General features: G+C 42.8%; 1 protein-coding gene across 4 annotated transcripts in view; it reads right to left on the bottom strand.

Annotated features, from left to right (window-relative positions):
- Nucleotides 1-5585: 5585 nt before the first annotated feature.
- The window catches only part of DNAJC6 (DnaJ heat shock protein family (Hsp40) member C6), a 95507-nt gene continuing 83475 nt past the window's right edge, over nucleotides 5586-17617 (bottom strand). For all 4 annotated transcript variants that reach the window (XM_019531577.1, XM_019531579.1, XM_019531578.1 and 1 more), the window contains 5 exons: nucleotides 16576-16710; nucleotides 14418-14684; nucleotides 13811-13956; nucleotides 8850-9026; nucleotides 5586-7871 (listed from right to left, as the gene is read on the bottom strand). In XM_019531577.1, the coding sequence (XP_019387122.1) occupies nucleotides 7770-7871; nucleotides 8850-9026; nucleotides 13811-13956; nucleotides 14418-14684; nucleotides 16576-16710 (827 nt within the window). In that variant the 3' untranslated portion in view covers nucleotides 5586-7769. The remainder of the gene's footprint in view (nucleotides 7872-8849; nucleotides 9027-13810; nucleotides 13957-14417; nucleotides 14685-16575; nucleotides 16711-17617) is intronic.

Below are 17617 nucleotides of genomic sequence, written 5' to 3'. Positions count from 1 at the left end.
TGGTCGCGTTTGCGCCCCGGCACGTCATAGCTCGCGCTGGACGCGTTGTTGGAGCGGCGGGTTCGCGCCACCGGCTCCTCCGCAGAGCCCGGGGCGCCCGGCGCCCAGCGCTCCCGTGGGACCGCCCTGCTGGCTCCGAACAAGGGCCTGGGCCGGAAAGTTTCGCAGTACTTTTGTTTTCCCGTGGGAGGTTGTCCACTTCTAAAAATGCATGCATGGTTTCATAAAAATCGGGGATCTGGCTTGTAGCTGCTTTGGTCTAAAGGGAAAGGCAATCAGGACTCGTGGTAGAGATGATTTCTTTTATTAGACCAACAAGGTTTTTTTGGCAAAAAAATTCTTTAATTGCAAAACTTCTGGGCACCAGCACCCTTCATCAGGCATCGGAGAAATGGTGGTAAAGGTTCTCCTGGGTAGAAATGTGAGTTGGTATTTCATAGGACTTTACAGAGGAGTCAGTCGATGGAAAGAGGAGTTCTGTTTTATAAAATTCGTTGATAATGAGCAGGTGCCAATACGATATTGGGCAAGTTTGGCAGTTTCGAAGTTGTAATGAATGTTTTGCAGGTGATTTATTTCTAGGACATGTGAGAGAATACACATATGTTGTATTGAGTTGTAAACAGGAGGGTAAATACAGTCCTATAATAATCCAAACCCAAAATCAAGTTCTGAACTCACCTCATTGGCTGTGCAGGTCAAAGCACAGCAGATTGTGCACAGTTCTTTGGGTGTGCTAAACTTGGTGTCAACAATTTTCAGCGCGTTTGGGGTTTTTTTCCTCTGTAAATTTAAACAAACAATGTTAGGAAAGGACATGCTATTGTGCGGGGGAGGCGGGAGGGCACAGAAAGCTGCCAGCTCCCCACTGCCCTGCCACACTTCCCGTGCAGGCGGGACAGCTGGAGGGGGCACAACTCTGTGCTGTTCCCATGCACACGGGAAGTGCAGCAGGGCAGCGGGGAGCTCGGAGCAGGCAGCTTTCTGCATGCCCCGCTGTGCCTGCCGTGCTGGGTTCCAGCGGGGAGGGCAGCACAGCAGGGAGCGTTGCCGGTATGTGCTGCCTCCCTGGAGCCCAGGGCTGGCAGGCAGCTGGGGCTGGGGCCAGGGTGGAGAGGCAGCAGATGTTTGCAGCTGGTCCAGGTTCTGGGACAGCCACAGAACACAGGCTGGAGGCAGGGGCTTTGGGTGGAGGGCAAGGGCCACGAGCAGGGCATCCTGCCCTGTACCCCTGACCTCATTTTGTTTTTCTGGCACACCAGCACTCTGGCACCTTCCAAGGTAGGCATTGTGGGGATTTCTCCAGCCAAAAAACATTGCCTACCCCTGGTGTAGTGTCTTTACATTTTTACAAGCATTCCAATAAAAATATTTTTTTTCAATATATAAAGCTTTTAATTTGTTTGACTATAACATTTAAATCACATTCAGTGTGCTGTTTAATTTTTTTCCTAATCTAACATGGGGGTACTTCTTTAGTTTTGTTTACTAAATGTAAGTCAAATAAACTTTCCAAATCAAATCATGCTGTTTGGAGCACTCAGAACTTTCTGGAAAACCCATGTCTCTGGCCTGGGCTAGCCACTTTCACCAGTGCCCAGTCAGGGCCTATTTGATGTGCTCTGAGGTCACAGGCCCATCCCTTAAGGGAGGCTACTGGGGACACATCAGTGGATTACTTAGGACTAAGGCTGCCAACTCGGACTGGAGCTATTCCGGGAGATATTTTTTCCCCAACATAACATAATGGAGTGTCAAAATATCCTATTAAAATCTCCTGGATTGCTTTCAGAAGTCACCAGGAGATCAATGCCAGTTCCGGTAGATTCCTGGCCAGTCCAGGAGGGTTGGCAACCCTCCTTGGGACAATTAAAAAGAAAATAGGAAAGGAGGTAACTGAGGTCATAGGTTAGTAACAAGGGATCCGGAAGGGGACACAAAGCAGATCACATTGGACAGCACCCACTGCTCCCTGCATGAATCGAGAGAGCCTGTGGATGCCAGCCCATAAAACTTTGGGGCTAGCCAGGGAGGCTGCAGCCAGAGGAGCAGCATCAGGAGTGACAGTGGCATGGGCAGATTTTGAAGAGGGGGAGTAGGTGCCTTGTCGCCTTTAAAACGCCACCTGTTTTTCTGCAGTTAGAGATAAGCCAACAGCCCTAGCAACAGGAATGGACCCTGGGCTGCATTATGCAGTTTAAGATTGAAACAAAAACCAAAAGAACTTCATTGGAATGAGTTAAACCCAGTGTAGTCTGCAGGGCCGTGAAAGAGGAGCTTCCTGACCAGGAGGAGAGACCAGACAGCTGCAGGGCAGAACAAGGACTAGTTCCATGGGTGGGACATCCAGGCCACTAGAAAAAAGAAGGGGTGGGTAACACCTGTGGAAGGAAGAGTTAGGAAGGGAGGAGGTAGATCAGAATAAGCCATGGAGTCAGTGAACACCCTCAAGCTGCTGCCTGACTGGAAATGCTGTCACCGCTCCCAGGCTGTTAGTGTTAATCTTCCGGTGGAACAGGAATCAAACGGGGCAGGGATGCACGTGCACCCCCCATCCACCCCTGAGCAGGGGGATCTGTCCCACATCAGACCTGCTCCCCAGTCCCTAGCCATCATAGGGATCCTCCTTGCCGTACATTAGCAAACACCAATTCACTGTTTACCCCCACCACATCTTACTCCCCATGCCAGAGGAAGTGAAGTACTTCCTTTTCTCTTAAATCCACTTCCTGATGATTCCATCTAGCGTCCCCTAGTTCTTCTACTAGGAGTCCTAGTTTCCTGTTCATTTTTCTCTGGGCTGCCTGTGATTTCATAGATCTTTATCATATCCCCCGCCTAGTCTAATTTCTGAGCTGAAGAGATGTAGTGCCGCCTCATGCAGAAGTTGTTCTGATCATTGCTGTTGCCTTCCTCAGTCCCTTTTCTAGTTCCAGTATACATCTGTTCTCATGGTTGACTGGTGCCACCTTAGTCAGGGCAGGTACATAACCCCCAGCAGCCAACCTCACCAACAGCAGGTGGGGGTCCCCCCTCAGCTGATTACAAAGCAGCTACGGCAGTACTGCCTGCCCCCCATCCCACACCCTGGCTGGCACTCGCGCGGGGGCATCGGCACTCCCCCCGTCCCCCCCAGCCACTGCCTGAGCAGCGAGTGCAGCTGGCTAGGGGGTGCACCCCCTACGTGTCGCCACCATCTGTTCTGAAATCACTAGAACTGCATGCAGCATCCATAATACAAGAGCACCAGGGACATAGATAAGGTAATGATGAGGTCTTCCATATTATTTTCAATTCCTTTTCTCATAATTCTTTCCATTTTATTTGCCTAAACAATCATCAGATTAGAGGGAATGTCCCTTCATGGATTAAAAGTTAGCTAGATGACAGGAAACAGAAAGTGGGACAAATAGTTTTTCATTGGAAGGAACTCCAGGAGGTCACCTACTCCAACCCTTCTCTCAAGACAGGATCAGCCCTGACTTAGACAGCTGCTTGAGTGAGATAGTTAACCTGTACTTAAAAACTTTCAAGCATGGAGATTCCTCAGCCTCTCTGCATAGCCTCTTCCAATGCTAACAATTTAATTAGCAATAGGAAAGCATTTGAGGTCTAAAAAAAACCACTCTGGACATGGGTGGTCCAGTGGCTTAGAACAGAACCTGACTAAAAAAGTCACATTAGGTTCAATAAGGACAAAGGGTAAAGTCCTGCACTTACACTGGAACAATCCCATGCACTGGTATAGGCTAGGGCCTGGCTGGCTAAGCAGCAGCTCTACAAAAAATGACCTGCAGGGTTACAGTGGTCAAGCTGAATACAAGCCAGCAATGTGCCCTAATTGCAAAGACGGCAAACGGGGCTGCATTAGTAGGAGTGTTGCCAGCTGTTCAAGGGATGCAATTCTTCCCCTCTATTCAGCACGGGTGACGCTACATCTGGAGTACTGTGTCCAGTTTTGGGCCCTGCTACAGAGAGGATAGATAGTAACAAGTTGGAGAGAGTCCTGCAGAGGACAACAAAAACGGTTAGAGGGCTGGGGCATATGATTTCTGAAGAGAAACTGAGGAAACAGCTCATTTAATCTGGTAAAGAGAAGACTGAGGGGGGATGTAATAGCAGCCTTTAACTACCTGAACCGTGGTTCCGAAGAGGATGGAGCTTAGACTATTCTTAGTGGTGGCAGATGAGAGGACAAGGAGCAGTGGTGTCAAGTTGCAGCAAGGGAAGTTTAGGTTAGATATTAGGAAAAGCTCTCTCACTAGGAGGGCAGTAAAACACTGGCACAGGCGACCCAGGAAAGTTGCAGAATCTCCACCCTTGGAGGTTTTTACGGCTAGACAAAGTCTTGGCTGAAATGATCGAGTTGGGGATGGTCCTGCTTTGAGCAGGGGGTTGGATTAGATGACCTCCTGAGGTTGCTTCTAAACCTAATTTTCTATGATTTTATGCTTTATTTAAAATCAGATCTTTATTAAGTCACTAGGAATGGTGGATTAAAATTAACAGCAATTCTTTAATATGATAAGCCTTTTCAAAGTAGTAAACAGTAGCAATAACTACAGGCAAAGTAGGTAGCATCTGCAATAAATACTACAACTATCACTGAATAAGTTAGACATGTCCCAGGCCAGACAAAGCTAGTTGAAGACCTGCTATTATATAATCTGTTTGCTTTATGCAGTCATTATACCAAGTCAGACACCAAGTTTTAAATAAGATTTTATTTAGGAGGTGTGCGGGGGTAGTAGTTACCTGGTAAAAATCATAGCAAATTAAAAAAAAAAAAAAAAAAAAAAGAGAGAGAGAGAGAGAAATGCAGGTCCTGATTTGAGACATGCATACAGAATATTGTAAGACAGTGGTCTGTCTTAAAGGTACCCCTCAGAAAATGCTAGCTCTTAGCTTTCACTTTTTCCATGTTCAAGAAACATAGAGCACTTCTTCTATTGTAGTCTTTAATAACTACTTTGCAACAGAGCAGAATATTTTTGATACTATGAATTCTTTAGGTTTCTTTGCAATCATGTATCCATACCTAGCAGTGCTAATATTATGCCGCTCCCCTAAAAAGACCACAGCTATAAATACAAGAACTTGCAATTTCAAGCCAGTTTTGGACAAAGTTGTTTTTCTTTTTTTCCTTTTAAAGTTACTATATGGAAGAGCATTCTCTATGCAACACCCCCGCCTCAACATTTGCAAACGTGCACTTCTATTAGAGGTATTTTTGCCTTCCTAGAAGTAAATGCCCAAGCAGCTTATCCTCCTACTTCAGCTTGTTTGCTTTTAATGAAATGCAACTCAAAGCATAAGACTCTTAGCAGCACCACTGTTCATTTGTTTCTCCAGCTAGCATGAGACAGGTATATATATATATCGCACTTTAGGGACAATCAAAAGGATACAAGCTCAATCAGTATAAAACCATGCAGAAAACATTTCTATTTGATATCAGTCAATCCCCCACTGCAGAAAAAATTTGCCGTTTTAAAATCCTCACCTCTCCCTCAAAACTCAGGTTTTAAAAATATGAGCCTGGCTATATATTCCCCCTTTACAAGCACAGAAAGGATAACCAAATGTATTAATTTGAGTTTTTTAATATATATACAAATGGTTTAGACCAGTCACATTTCATTGAGTATATACTATATTTACAAAAAAATATTACAATAATTTAGTCAAACAGTAAACCTGAACATTGATAAGCTCTGTCACTACCAGATGACAAGAAACATTTTATAGTTAACTAATTCTGAGATACATATGTCCTAATACTTTCATGCATCCATAAAAACATTGGGAATGGTAAATAATCAAAATTTAGTTGGGTAGGATTCCTTCTGCTAGATTATATAAAGTTTAATGAAGGTTTGTATTGTGTGGACATTTGAGTTATCCAGAGCCATTTGCCATGACAGACTCGATACAAAGCCAGTGTCATTTTCATCATATTAAAAAAAAAAAAAGTACGTTACATGAATGAGATCTTTTATTATATAGGCATAGGTCACAAGATCTACAAATGCAAATGAGAAACAAAATAAATCAACAAGTCACAGGAACATGATTCACATTCCAATTATCTTTTAAATAAGACAAGCACATACTGGATCAAAACATTTCATAATATGTTAATAAATAACATCCAGTTTGTTACTGTTATCTTGAACATCTGAAGGTCTTCTATGTAAAATTGAGACCTGTTTGGTGGTGTCGCATTGTCAGTTAACAGTAATAAATAATGGACCAATACAACAAAAAGATGACTTTATACAGAAAGCAGTGTACTCCGACATGCTGTCTTTGCAGTAAAAGTTTTGCCACTAGAAAATTAAAATGTAAGTTTCATAAACAGTGGATTGTCTTTAAAAACACACATTTTACAGAGATTTTCACACCAGATATAGACCCTTCTTGTTACTGAATCAATATGGAAGGAGGCCTTGCTGCCCATCCTCCGCATAAACCGCACTGTCAAAGTTAAAGCAGATACGAAGCACTGGTTTAAAACAAACAAACAAAACAATCAAACTGTTGTTTTAGTTACTCTACAAGGGGAGAAAATAAAGAGATCCTAGGTGAAAGCATAAAGTTGGTCTTGTAACTAGGTTACAGGACTTCTACTTTAAATCACAGATGCCTCTCGAAGTTATTGCTTTGGACCAATACAGCTTTAAAAATTAGCAGATGTCATTCTCGGTAGCTCAAGGACCAGACAAATTCCACACGGAGCTGGACGACCTCGCACACTAGGGTCTTACCAAACAAAGCTGTAACAGAAATGTAACCAGCCAAGAGCTTTTGCCCAAGTGCTCTGGAAAAAACTTTGAACAGTTGGCTGGACTGAATAAAACCAGAGGGATGTAAATGGATTAAGAGTCTTAACATTCACAGAGGAAACCAACTAATCTAGGAATTTCCTAGAGCAGCATGACTGACACTTTATTTAAATATTAAGTGCGTCTTAGAAAGTGCAGTGCGCATTCACTTTTACAGGTGTGGAATCCTCTTCTGCACCTATTCAATTCACCATTTCCCAAACAAGACATTTTGAATTTATTCAGACAAGGACAATGTCAAATACTTGCTCATCTAATTTGAATTACTCACTGTGATGCTATAGGCCATTTTGCTGCCTTGTTGTAGTTCTAATATGAAGTTTAGCACAGTACTATGCTTTAAACAGCCGTAAGTTGCCATAGAGTTATCCAGTGCTCAGCCCTGCTTTATTCAAGGATAATCATACAAGCAGTTAGAGATGCACTTAGAAGCAAATCATTGGATTGGAGCAATTAAGTTTGGAAAAACTGTTCCAAAATCTGAGCTTTGACAGTTGGACCCTTATCCTTCTTAAGTGGGCTCAATTGCAGTGTTGTCTTTCAAATCATCTAAGATACAGCTGACTTTTTCATTTTACATGCCTGAAACAGGACAATTCCACCTTCCCTCCCACCCCCAAAACATTGCTCCCCTCACCCTAACCTCATTCTAAAAAGAAAAACCCTGGGTTTTAGAAGAAACTGTAGCTATGCAACTCCCATTAGGAACCATGGCAAGAATTCTTCTGTGCTTTCAGGATTCTCGTTACAATTATGAGGAAACCTCAGCTTTGTTCTTCCTGATAAGTATTAGGCTCACAGGTTATTCTCTCAACTTCAGAATTTTCAGCCTGAATTTGGTTTATCTGTGAAAATCTCAAGAGTTGTGACAAGAGACTATACAAGCACTAGCACAGATCCGCAGCAGAGACTGGAGACAGTATGTCAATACAGGGGTTTTTGACCCTGGTTTTCAAATTCTGACCAGGCATCATTAAGCTCCATGAATATCATCTTTGCATATTGTTCATATGGCTGCCCTGTAGCCTAGAAGACAAACAAAATAGTAAGAAAGACAAACTATATATACAATCACCATTTAAGTGAACTTGTTTAAGCAGTTAGCCATTTACTTAAATACCTGAAGAGCTACTCTTTGAAGAGAACTGCCTGCCTTTATGAGATTGCTCTCCATCTACAGCTGAACAAGTTTTGTGGCCTTTCAGCTTCTCCACAGCCTTTCAGCATACTAAGGTTCCTCAGAGCAAAGAGCGCTGCACCCCCAGGGAAAGAATGAGGGTTTTAAGCTTCAAGTTTGAGCAAGGTTGCTAAAACTGGCCTCTCTTATACGCAAGAATAGAAGCAGCAGCCTTGTCCTAGAAACCTCACTTCAAAGATGGGCGTGTGAACTGCATCCTGCCCCATCTCAACCCTATTGCCGCAAGCCCAAAGTTGGAGGAAACTCCAAGCATCTGTGCTCTCAAAGATGGAAGCATAACCTCTCCAGCTCACAGGCTGCCAGCACAAGTGCAACGTGGCAAATTTGAACCTCATGTCTACTGTCAGACTGATAGCCTGGGCTGAGATCCTTCCCATTTAGAGAAGAGAAAAGAAATTCCTTAGACACGTTCCTCCAACATAATTTCCATCATAAATTAATGCTTTGAGGCGGCATGATAAATGCTAATCATACAGACAAAGACAAGACAAATGATCTGATCATGTCTAAAGTAAGAATGAACCAGAGCCTTACATATGAACACCCTCACATCTTGAAAAAGTTTGTACCCAGTATGAACTGGGAGCTGGGGGGGGCGGGGGGGAGATTGAGCCACATGAGGAGGTTAATTTAAAAAGGGATTGGCCTTTCAAGAGTTAAGATTCAGTCAAATTGCATAAGTTTTGTTATTGAATGGTTTGCATTAGTTAAGCATTAACATCTTATGCCAATATCTTTCATTTGCAATTGGTTTTCATGTGAACATTTTAGACAAAACAGAAAAAAAAACAAACAAACATACTTACTTTGTCGGGATGAACAACAAGCACCGCCTTCCGATAGATCTTTTTTACTTGTTCTGGTGTTACAAGATCTGCCATGCTAACAGGTTTCCATTTAGTCTCCCCAGCCCATAAGACTGTGTGCATTGTAGACAGCAGGGCTCTTATGTTTCTCTCTTTCCCCTCAATCCATTCTAGAATCTGGCAGGGGAAGGAGGAGGAATTAAACACACACGCAAAGAGGGATTTCTCAACAAGAACATAAAGCTGGTAAATCATAAATTAGGTACTGAAGCTGTAAATACTCCTTTCCACCCTCCATTCTTTATGTACAAGTCAAAAGTTTCCTAGCAGCTCTTCCACACTTGCCTCCAGGTTTTAGGAAATATTGGAGGCACAATCTTACTAAAAGTAGTCCCATCACAACATAAAAGGCAGTTATATTTTTTATAATAAAACAAGAGGTGACTGGAAGCCTTAACATCTTTTAAAGTTTGAGGAAACCAGGGGATTAAGTCTTACTTATCCATTTTTTGATGGATGGGGTGATTTTCTGAACATGTTTATAACCCCCACCTATATCAAAAGCATCATGGTTTATAATTTACCTGACAAATAGGATTTTTGAACGCAAGCATGTCAAGATCTTCAGGGTCACGGCAGTCCATTAGGGCAGTTTTACCATGTTAAACCCAAAGGCTGCTTGCAGATGTTTAAAAAAAAAAAAAAAAACAAACCACCCCACAACAACCCTGTGCTTTACCAGCAGCAGCAGCGCATTACTTCAACCTGGCTCTGCAGCATCTGAGCTGGGTTGAAGTACTGCAGGCACTCAAATAGATTTGTGACAATTCAGTGCACAATGATATAGGTTTTGCGCCATCAGGTTAAGAAAAGATATTGCTATATTTTAGCATGCTAGTTTACATGGGAACTGCAACAATATGACTTTCAGAAGAAGTCAGATCATACATCGATATAACCAGTGTTGTTTCCCACCCTTGCGTGCTATAGGGTGTGCCCCATTCCATTTGTCTTCTGTTCTACTGTATTCCTCCTTTTTCTAGATGGAAATTGAGAGATCTAGTGTTTACTCCTTCTTCTAACATACCTCTCTTACAATTGGTACCTCCAGAAACAGATTCTACTGGATAACAGCCCAAGGGGCAAACAGCCCAGACTAGAAGAAGTTGACAGATGCTTACAACTCAAACTGTTCCTAGAGTCAGTTCTTTGGTGTTAAAAACTCAGCTTTAGTGACAGTGAGACTAGATTTAGGCAGGACATGGTGGACCTACTTAGTGCCTACTACTGCTTTGATCATGGTAGGGAGTACTGTAGCAGAGTGGGTGATGCCCACACTATCCACTGAAGCAGAAGTAATGCAACTTCCTAGTGCTACCCACCAATAAGCTTACAGGTTCACCACCACACTAGCTCGTTTCTGGCAGACAGCATGCACTTCACAGTCCCTGTCATAAATCAGTGCAGAAAAAACAAATAAAGGCTTCATTCCAAGGAACTTGTGATTCAAGGCTAAAACAAGAGGCAGATGTGAACACAGGGAGACCAGAAAACAAGATGTTATAGGCATCCATGCCAAGATCACCCATAAGAGTAGTAGGAAGTCTAGTTTCAATGGTGGTTTTGGGTGAAGGTCTTCATTCAATAGTTTTCTAGTATATTACTCAGACTGGAAAGTTATTGGCTAATATATATATAATTTTACCACTTCTGACAGGATAAGAGTTGGATTAACTACATGGACAAGAATAAACACCATTAGTCCCTAGAGCATCCATGTAACTCAACTGGACGCAGATCTTTTATAGTGTGCTGGCATTTTGCCTCCACTTAAAAAGAGTCTGCACAGGTACAGTCCAGATGTGTAGCAATGAAGTCAAACCATGCACAAAGGCAATTTTCTTCCTAATCCTAACATACTATCAGTTCTAGGATGGATTTTTCCATTTTTTTTGTAGGCAAATAGGTAGGAACCACCATACCTTCAATATCTTCATCAGTGACCTGGAAGATGGCATAGAGTGCACCCTCAACAAGCTTGCAGATGACACCAAGCTGAGGAAATAGTAGATATGCTGGAGAGTAGGGCTAGGATTCAGAGAGACCTCAACAAATTGGAGGGTTGGAACAAAAGAAATCTCATGAGATTCAGCCATGACAAGTCCTGCACTTAGGACAGAGCAATCCCATGCACTGGTACATGCTCTGCAGAAAAGGACCTGGGAGTTGCAGTGGACAGTAAGCTGAATATGAGCAACCGGCGTGCCCTTGTTGCATAGGTTAGTGACATACTGGACTGCATTAGTAGGAGCAATGCCAGCAGATCAAGGGAAGTGATTCTTCTCCCCCATTCAGAGTACTGTGTTCAGATTTGGGCCCCCAACTACAAAAGGATATGGAAAAGTTGGAGAGAGTCCAGTGGAAGGCAACAAAAATGGTTAGGGGGCTGGAACACGTGACTTGTGCACTGAGGGAACTGGGCTCATTTAGTCTAGAGAAGAGAAGACTGGAAGCGGGGGAGGATTTAATAGCAGCCTTCAGCTACCTGAAGGGTGGTTCCAAAAAGCTGGACCAGGGATAGGCAACCCCCGGCTGCCAGAGCGTGACACGTGAAGGCATTTTGCTTGGCACACACATCTCGGAGCAGACAGCAGCAAAAGGGTCTGGGGCTGCACTGCCACAATAAGGATCAGGCCCCTCACGGCTCCCATGCCATCTGCCCCTGGCATGACAACAACATCTTACATGTTGATGTTGCAGGTATTTTTGGCACTGTGCCCAAAAAATGTTGCCAACACCTGAGCTAGACTGTTTTCAGTGGTGGAAAATGACAGACGAAGGAGCAATGGTCTCAAGTTATGGCAAGGGAAATTTACATTAGATATTAGGGGAAAAAACTCTCACCAGGAAGGTAGCAAAGCACTGGAAGAGACTACCCAAGTGGTAGAATCTCTATCCTTGAAGGTTTTTAAGACTCAGCTAGACAAACCTTGGCTGGGATAATCTAGTTGGGAATGATCCTGCTTTGAGAAGGGGGTTTGAGTAGATGACCTCCCTAGGTCCCTTCCAACCCTAATTTTCTGATTCTATACTTATTAAAAAGCTACCCAACCCCAATCTCAGCACCGATATACACGTTTATGACTACTTTCCTAGATACTGTATTCTAGTAGTGGAATCAAAGGCAAGACCAGGGAAGTGGAGCCATCGTGCTCCATAATTCAGAAGAGTAAGAGCCACTTCTGGGAGCATAACCCGTCAAAAATTTAGGTCTTCCCAATTCTTTCCAAAGAGCAGAAGTACAAAGGTTGGCCATAAAGTTGTTTTAAACATTTGAAGACTTGGTCTTAAAGACTTCCCTTCTGCTGACTAACTAGAAATTTAATCTAGTAGCTAAAATAAATTACACATGGTCTAGACAGTTTCTCAGCTTCTGCCAGTTTCATGCCTAATACATATTCCTATTACTGTGAAAGAAAAAAAAAGGAAATAGTTTAATTACTCTGACACGGATGACTCGCTGAGGTTACATACAGAAGAGGAAGAAAAAAAAAGAGCCAGGGACCATGGGGTTTGGAAATCAGTAGTAATTTCAATTGTTACACAAGTCACTGGTGGGAAGACAAATACTGCATACTTCAAAGAGAAAAACCATGCATGTTACCATGGTGTAGCCTATGGACTGGTATGGGTTTTTACACAATTAGCATGAAGAACATCCAACCAGTTGCAATCAGTGACTTAATGTCCAACATTTGTGCTCCAGCCCCACACCTGTCCCAAAACCTACCGCTACAGTTTTGACACTCATCATATTCTGTCAAGACTGCTTGGCTTCTGATTGAGCTGTTCTCACCCCCTCTCTTTGGAACTGCAGATGGCTACAGATTTAGTTGCTGACCTAGTATTTCCAAGCCCAGATGAGATGTTGGCATTCAATCCATAGAGGGAGTGAGAGGAGAAAGAAAGATTCAGTAGAGAACTAATGCAACCCTGAACTGGCAGACTACAGCACTAGTACTGATGAGCAACTGCCTTGTTTTTCACGGAGACTGATCAAAACAACACCCCACCCCACCCATACTACAAGATGGGAGTCCAGAGGTGCAGGAATATTCAAGGGATGTTCTCTCCCTTGAAGACAACTGAAGAATTTCTGCTACTGAACACTATCAAGCTGCCTCCTTCCCTCATAAATGTGCGTTGAGAAGATGGAATAAAACTTGTTTCTAGTTACGGAACAAGTTTGACAGAAGAACAGATAGAGCACACTGCACTGGATTGCTTTGGTTCAAAAGATATTTGCACAGATGTACTACAGAGCAGCTTTTTAAAGGAAGAATAGTCACTCTAGGGAAGCTATATACAAAACATTTTGGGAGATATCAACTATAAAATTTAAGATTGTGGTACTGGCAAATACCAAGATTGATGGTGGGTCAGAGCTGATCAGCTCTTTCCATGCAAGTGTTAGTGGTGCCTCTTTATGCAGGAAACTTACACCCCCAGCTAGAAAGATTTTGTTGTTGTCTTAAATTAAGCAGTAATAATTCAAGCCTTTACCTATGGAGGTTGCTGGTTTGAACCTCAATGTGTTTGCTAAAAATGGCAGCTATTGTTATGGAACGTGACTAGAAAACTAGGTGGGCTCATGAGACTGTACTTAAATGCAATTCCACTAGAGAGAGTTTTAGGGTAGAAGCTCAGCTAGGCAACAGTGTTCAGTGCAGTATATTTATATAGCTTGGGGTCCAGGAATGAGACAGCTTAAACCAGAAGAAGATGAATGGTTTCTGGCATCAGGAGGTTTGATAGGTCAGCCCTGTTTGTCCTTAACATTCAAGAAAAAAAAAAAAAAATTCTACAAGTTCAGTATTTAAATGCAATCCCCATTTGACAGTGGATTTCCCTCTTAGCAATGTCTGCACAATTCTCAAAAATGAAAAAGCCACACAGCTTACTTTTAACTTTTCAGGGTCCATCTCCTTGGCCATTTCTTCTTTTCTCATCTCAGCTATTGTTCTGGGTCCCTTTTTGTCCTTGTGGGCATTAAAGCCTTGACCAGATAACAGGTCTTCAAAATCAGCAGACACTTTTGGTTTCGAGTCTTAAAAATTAAAAGACCAAAGCTCTTTACTTGCAAGAAATAAATGGATAAGTAGACATCACCTTCTTCACACTGCCACCAAAGCAACGTTCTTATACAATGACTAGCTTTTTCATTCTGATAAGTAATCTCTATTTGGGTTTCATCTTCTCCCAGCCCTCAACAAAAGCTACAAAAACCAACTCAGACTTTCAGGAGGTTTGATAATATCTAGGGTCAAGTTTCCAGTGTCCCAAGCACTCAAGTGAAAAGAAAATGCTATCGTTCTGGCCATTTTTGTAACTATGGCTGCAGCTTCTCAATCCTATAAAGTTTCATAATTGTTATTTCCCCAGAAAGCAAAAATGTAGCTACCCCATAAGATCATGAAAGAATCAATTTGGAGAATGTGCAGTTCATCTGTTTTTAATTGAGCTACATTAGCACCATTAATAGTTGGAAGCCAAACATTAAAAGCTCACCAGAATTGGCCATTCCTTTTCCACGGTCATTTTGACTGCCAGGCATTGCTGAAAAACTCACATTGTAGTTGGGCCTGTTCTGGGGAGAAGAATGTGGCATGCCTGGCTGGGGCTTGGTCTGCGATTGCTGCCAGGAATAGCCAGGACCTTGCTGCCAGCTGCCACCACCCATTGGCTGGGGAGATGGCTTCTGTGGAGATCCCATTGGAGGGAATCCTCCACTTAGTCCTGTTGGAGTGGTGGGTTTGCTAGCAAATGAAGCACCACCTACAATATAAGGACAGAAGGTTAGTAACTTGTTCCAGTCAACTGGGCACTGGCTTTTAAATCAGACAACTGGGGTATGTTTCCAACTCAGTCATTAATTTGTTGTGAAACCTTGAGCATCTACCTTGACCTTTGTCCCAGGCGACCAGCAGGGAGGTCAAACTTCTAGGGTCCCAATGCAAAGTTCAGTGTTGGGCTTCTCTTTTAGCAGACAACTACACAAAGCCAATTTTCCTTTTTTCACCCCTTTTGTTTTGTTTCCAAGCTCAGAGACAGGTCTTGTCCTTTGGTAAGTTTGCATAGGGTCCTATTAGGTTTGCTGTACTTAGTTGCCCTCCAACCAACAAAAGAACACATACCCCCCAGTGTGCTACCTATGCCTTACAATTGGAAATCACAGTTTCTTGTGGCTAATATATGTGGCACCAGTTTTACTAGTTGCTTTTCTGGACTAGATTCAGTAGATGTCACTTGTCTATGGACAAGAGCCAAAAGTCTTATAAGCTGCAATACTGCAAAGTCCTCTATACTACCAAAAATAGTTAGTTTTTGATGTATATAAGACAGGCTTGAGTGTATATAAGCATAGCTGGGTCAAGTTCATGTGACCCAAGAATTTTAACTCTACTTAACATTTAAAAAAGAAAAAAAGGTACACATATTGTGGATTCTGAGGGTTTGTTTCTTTTTAATCCCTACCTCTCCGCTGCAAATCCAGCTAAAGAAAATACCACATTAGCATCTCTTACATGATGCCTGGTGTGTTCTATGTTTTCCTCCTGTAGGGAAACTAGCAATCCAGCAGAGGGAACTGGGAAACCTAATTCCAGAACCATGCTGATACTGATGCAGATGAGGAAACAAACGTCAGATAAAGCCATGTCATCCTGTGCTCTTCAAAAAGCAAAAGTTATGAGAAAAAGAAAAAAAAAAATGCTGTGTTCCTCTTCCACTGAGATAAGAAGTTGGAGAATGAAAAATGTACTCAGCTTCTAACAACCTGAACTGGGGGAAGTTAGCTTCTTACAACCTAAACCTAAACTCAGCTCATTTGCGGGGATAACCCAGCTGGGAACACTTGTCTGGAAGGATACTGTGCTGTCACTGGTAGGCAGGCTCTGATTAGGTGTGCGTGCGTGTGTGTGCACGGGGTGGGGGGCACTCTAGGCCCAACCCTTAGAGGAGACATGCATGGAACAGCAAGTCAGAGGCAGAGCTGTGTATGACATGGGGTGGTGTTAGTGCAAACCTTACAATTGCTCAAGGCTCTAGGGTGTTCAAGTTATGTTATGGATTATGGATTTGTGTAGTTGTCTGCTAAAAGAGAAGCCCAACACTGAACTTTGCATTGGGACCCTAGAAGTCTGACCTCCCTGCTGGTCGCCTGGGAAGAAGTATCAAAGCCTAGAAAGAGGAAACAGCTTAAGAGGCAGAATTCCAGGGGCTCCAAAATGCTTCTGGAGGTCAAAAGAAAGAGACTTGGTTCACCCCAACCCTACTCAAACTCAATGGCAACAAATCTTTAACCTCTTTCCCCACTCCCATACACACACAGGACACCAGCTCTTCAAGTTAAAACCTAAAGCCAGGCTGTTGGAAAGTAACTTCTGCCTTGTGCCGTTATACCTTAGAAGCTCACATGGTCTGAGGTCAAGTCCTGACCGACTCTTCAGAAAGTTCAGATAAGCCTTAGCTTTACATAGTTGTGAAGAATCTGGCCTCCTTCCCCTCTTAGGATTGGTTTACAAAAAGCAGCCTCAAGGTGCAAACATGGCAAACTGATGCAATCTGCCTTAAATACCTGTCCATCTGCCTTAAATACCTAGTTACTCATCTTCTCTCCTCAAAGCTGACCAATTGCATGGGCTTTATCATTAAAAAACAAGCAAACCTGCTAAACTTGCACCAAGAGTCCCCAGATCAGCAAATGGATCCAGAGTTTGTGGCTTAGGCTGATGAGTCGGAGTGCTATGAAGGGAACCCGTAGGACTGGTAGCAGCTGACTTGCTTCCCATACTTCGGCCACCTGAAAAAAGGAAAGTGAAGAAATCCCATTTTTAATACAAACAGCTCCATTGTGTTAGTGTGCACATTGAGTGAATTGCGCTTGTGCGCTGTATATGCAGAGCATCCTAATCAAACAAAAGGTTCCAAAACGCTGACCACACTCACCTACATTTGAGATGCTTCTTTTACACACCAGCCGTGCAAAAGCATGGTTAGACAGGAAAGACACTGTGCTCTGACTGCTTCCACAGCAATTGTAAGCAAGCAATGAAGCAAGATGCTTCAGAGGCTAAAAGCTTGGAGTTTGTTTTGTGTAGTGGCTTTTGAAGACTATGATTTTGCTAGAACAGTCTTACTGTAGTGTGTTTCTCTAACCTAGATATCAGAACACACAGCTAGGTCTCTAGAGTGTTTGGAGTTGACACTTCATTTGGCTGCTCGAGAAGCTTGCAAAATTTCCTAGTTTCTGTTCAAAATCAAGGCCTCATTTAAGCCAAGACCATTCACACATCAGTGTAACTGAAAACCAAGGTTTTATTTGAGATGTTAAATACTGCAGAAGCTGTGCTCACTTCTCATAATGTTGTTTTGGTTTTTTTTGCATAAGTTGGGTAGAAGATAACACAACCTCTCCATGCTGTGAAAGTGTTTGCACAGCTCTTTATTTACTCTAACTAGGAGTTTCAATTCTGTCCTCTTCAAAACTGACAGCTATTTCAGGCGCTTAACATCCCTCTTGTGCAGGAAGCATGCTTCCCCCGCCCCCCCCCTAGATTTCTAATAGGTCCTTTTCTGAATCAAGGAACCTTAGCTACTTTTGCTCCATCAGTGCAACAAGGCAAGTATTGTATTGTATTGGCAAACAGAAAAAGAACCAGTTTTCCCTATATCCTCTCCCCTACCTACCAACTCATCTTCATAGGAGT

The sequence above is a fragment of the Crocodylus porosus genome, unplaced genomic scaffold (genome assembly GCF_001723895.1).
Source record: "Crocodylus porosus isolate Cpor-Errol unplaced genomic scaffold, CroPor_comp1, whole genome shotgun sequence".
Classification (NCBI taxonomy): Eukaryota; Metazoa; Chordata; order Crocodylia; family Crocodylidae; genus Crocodylus; species Crocodylus porosus.
Note: the sequence above shows the minus strand (reverse complement) of the source record. Positions and strands in the feature narration are given on the sequence as shown.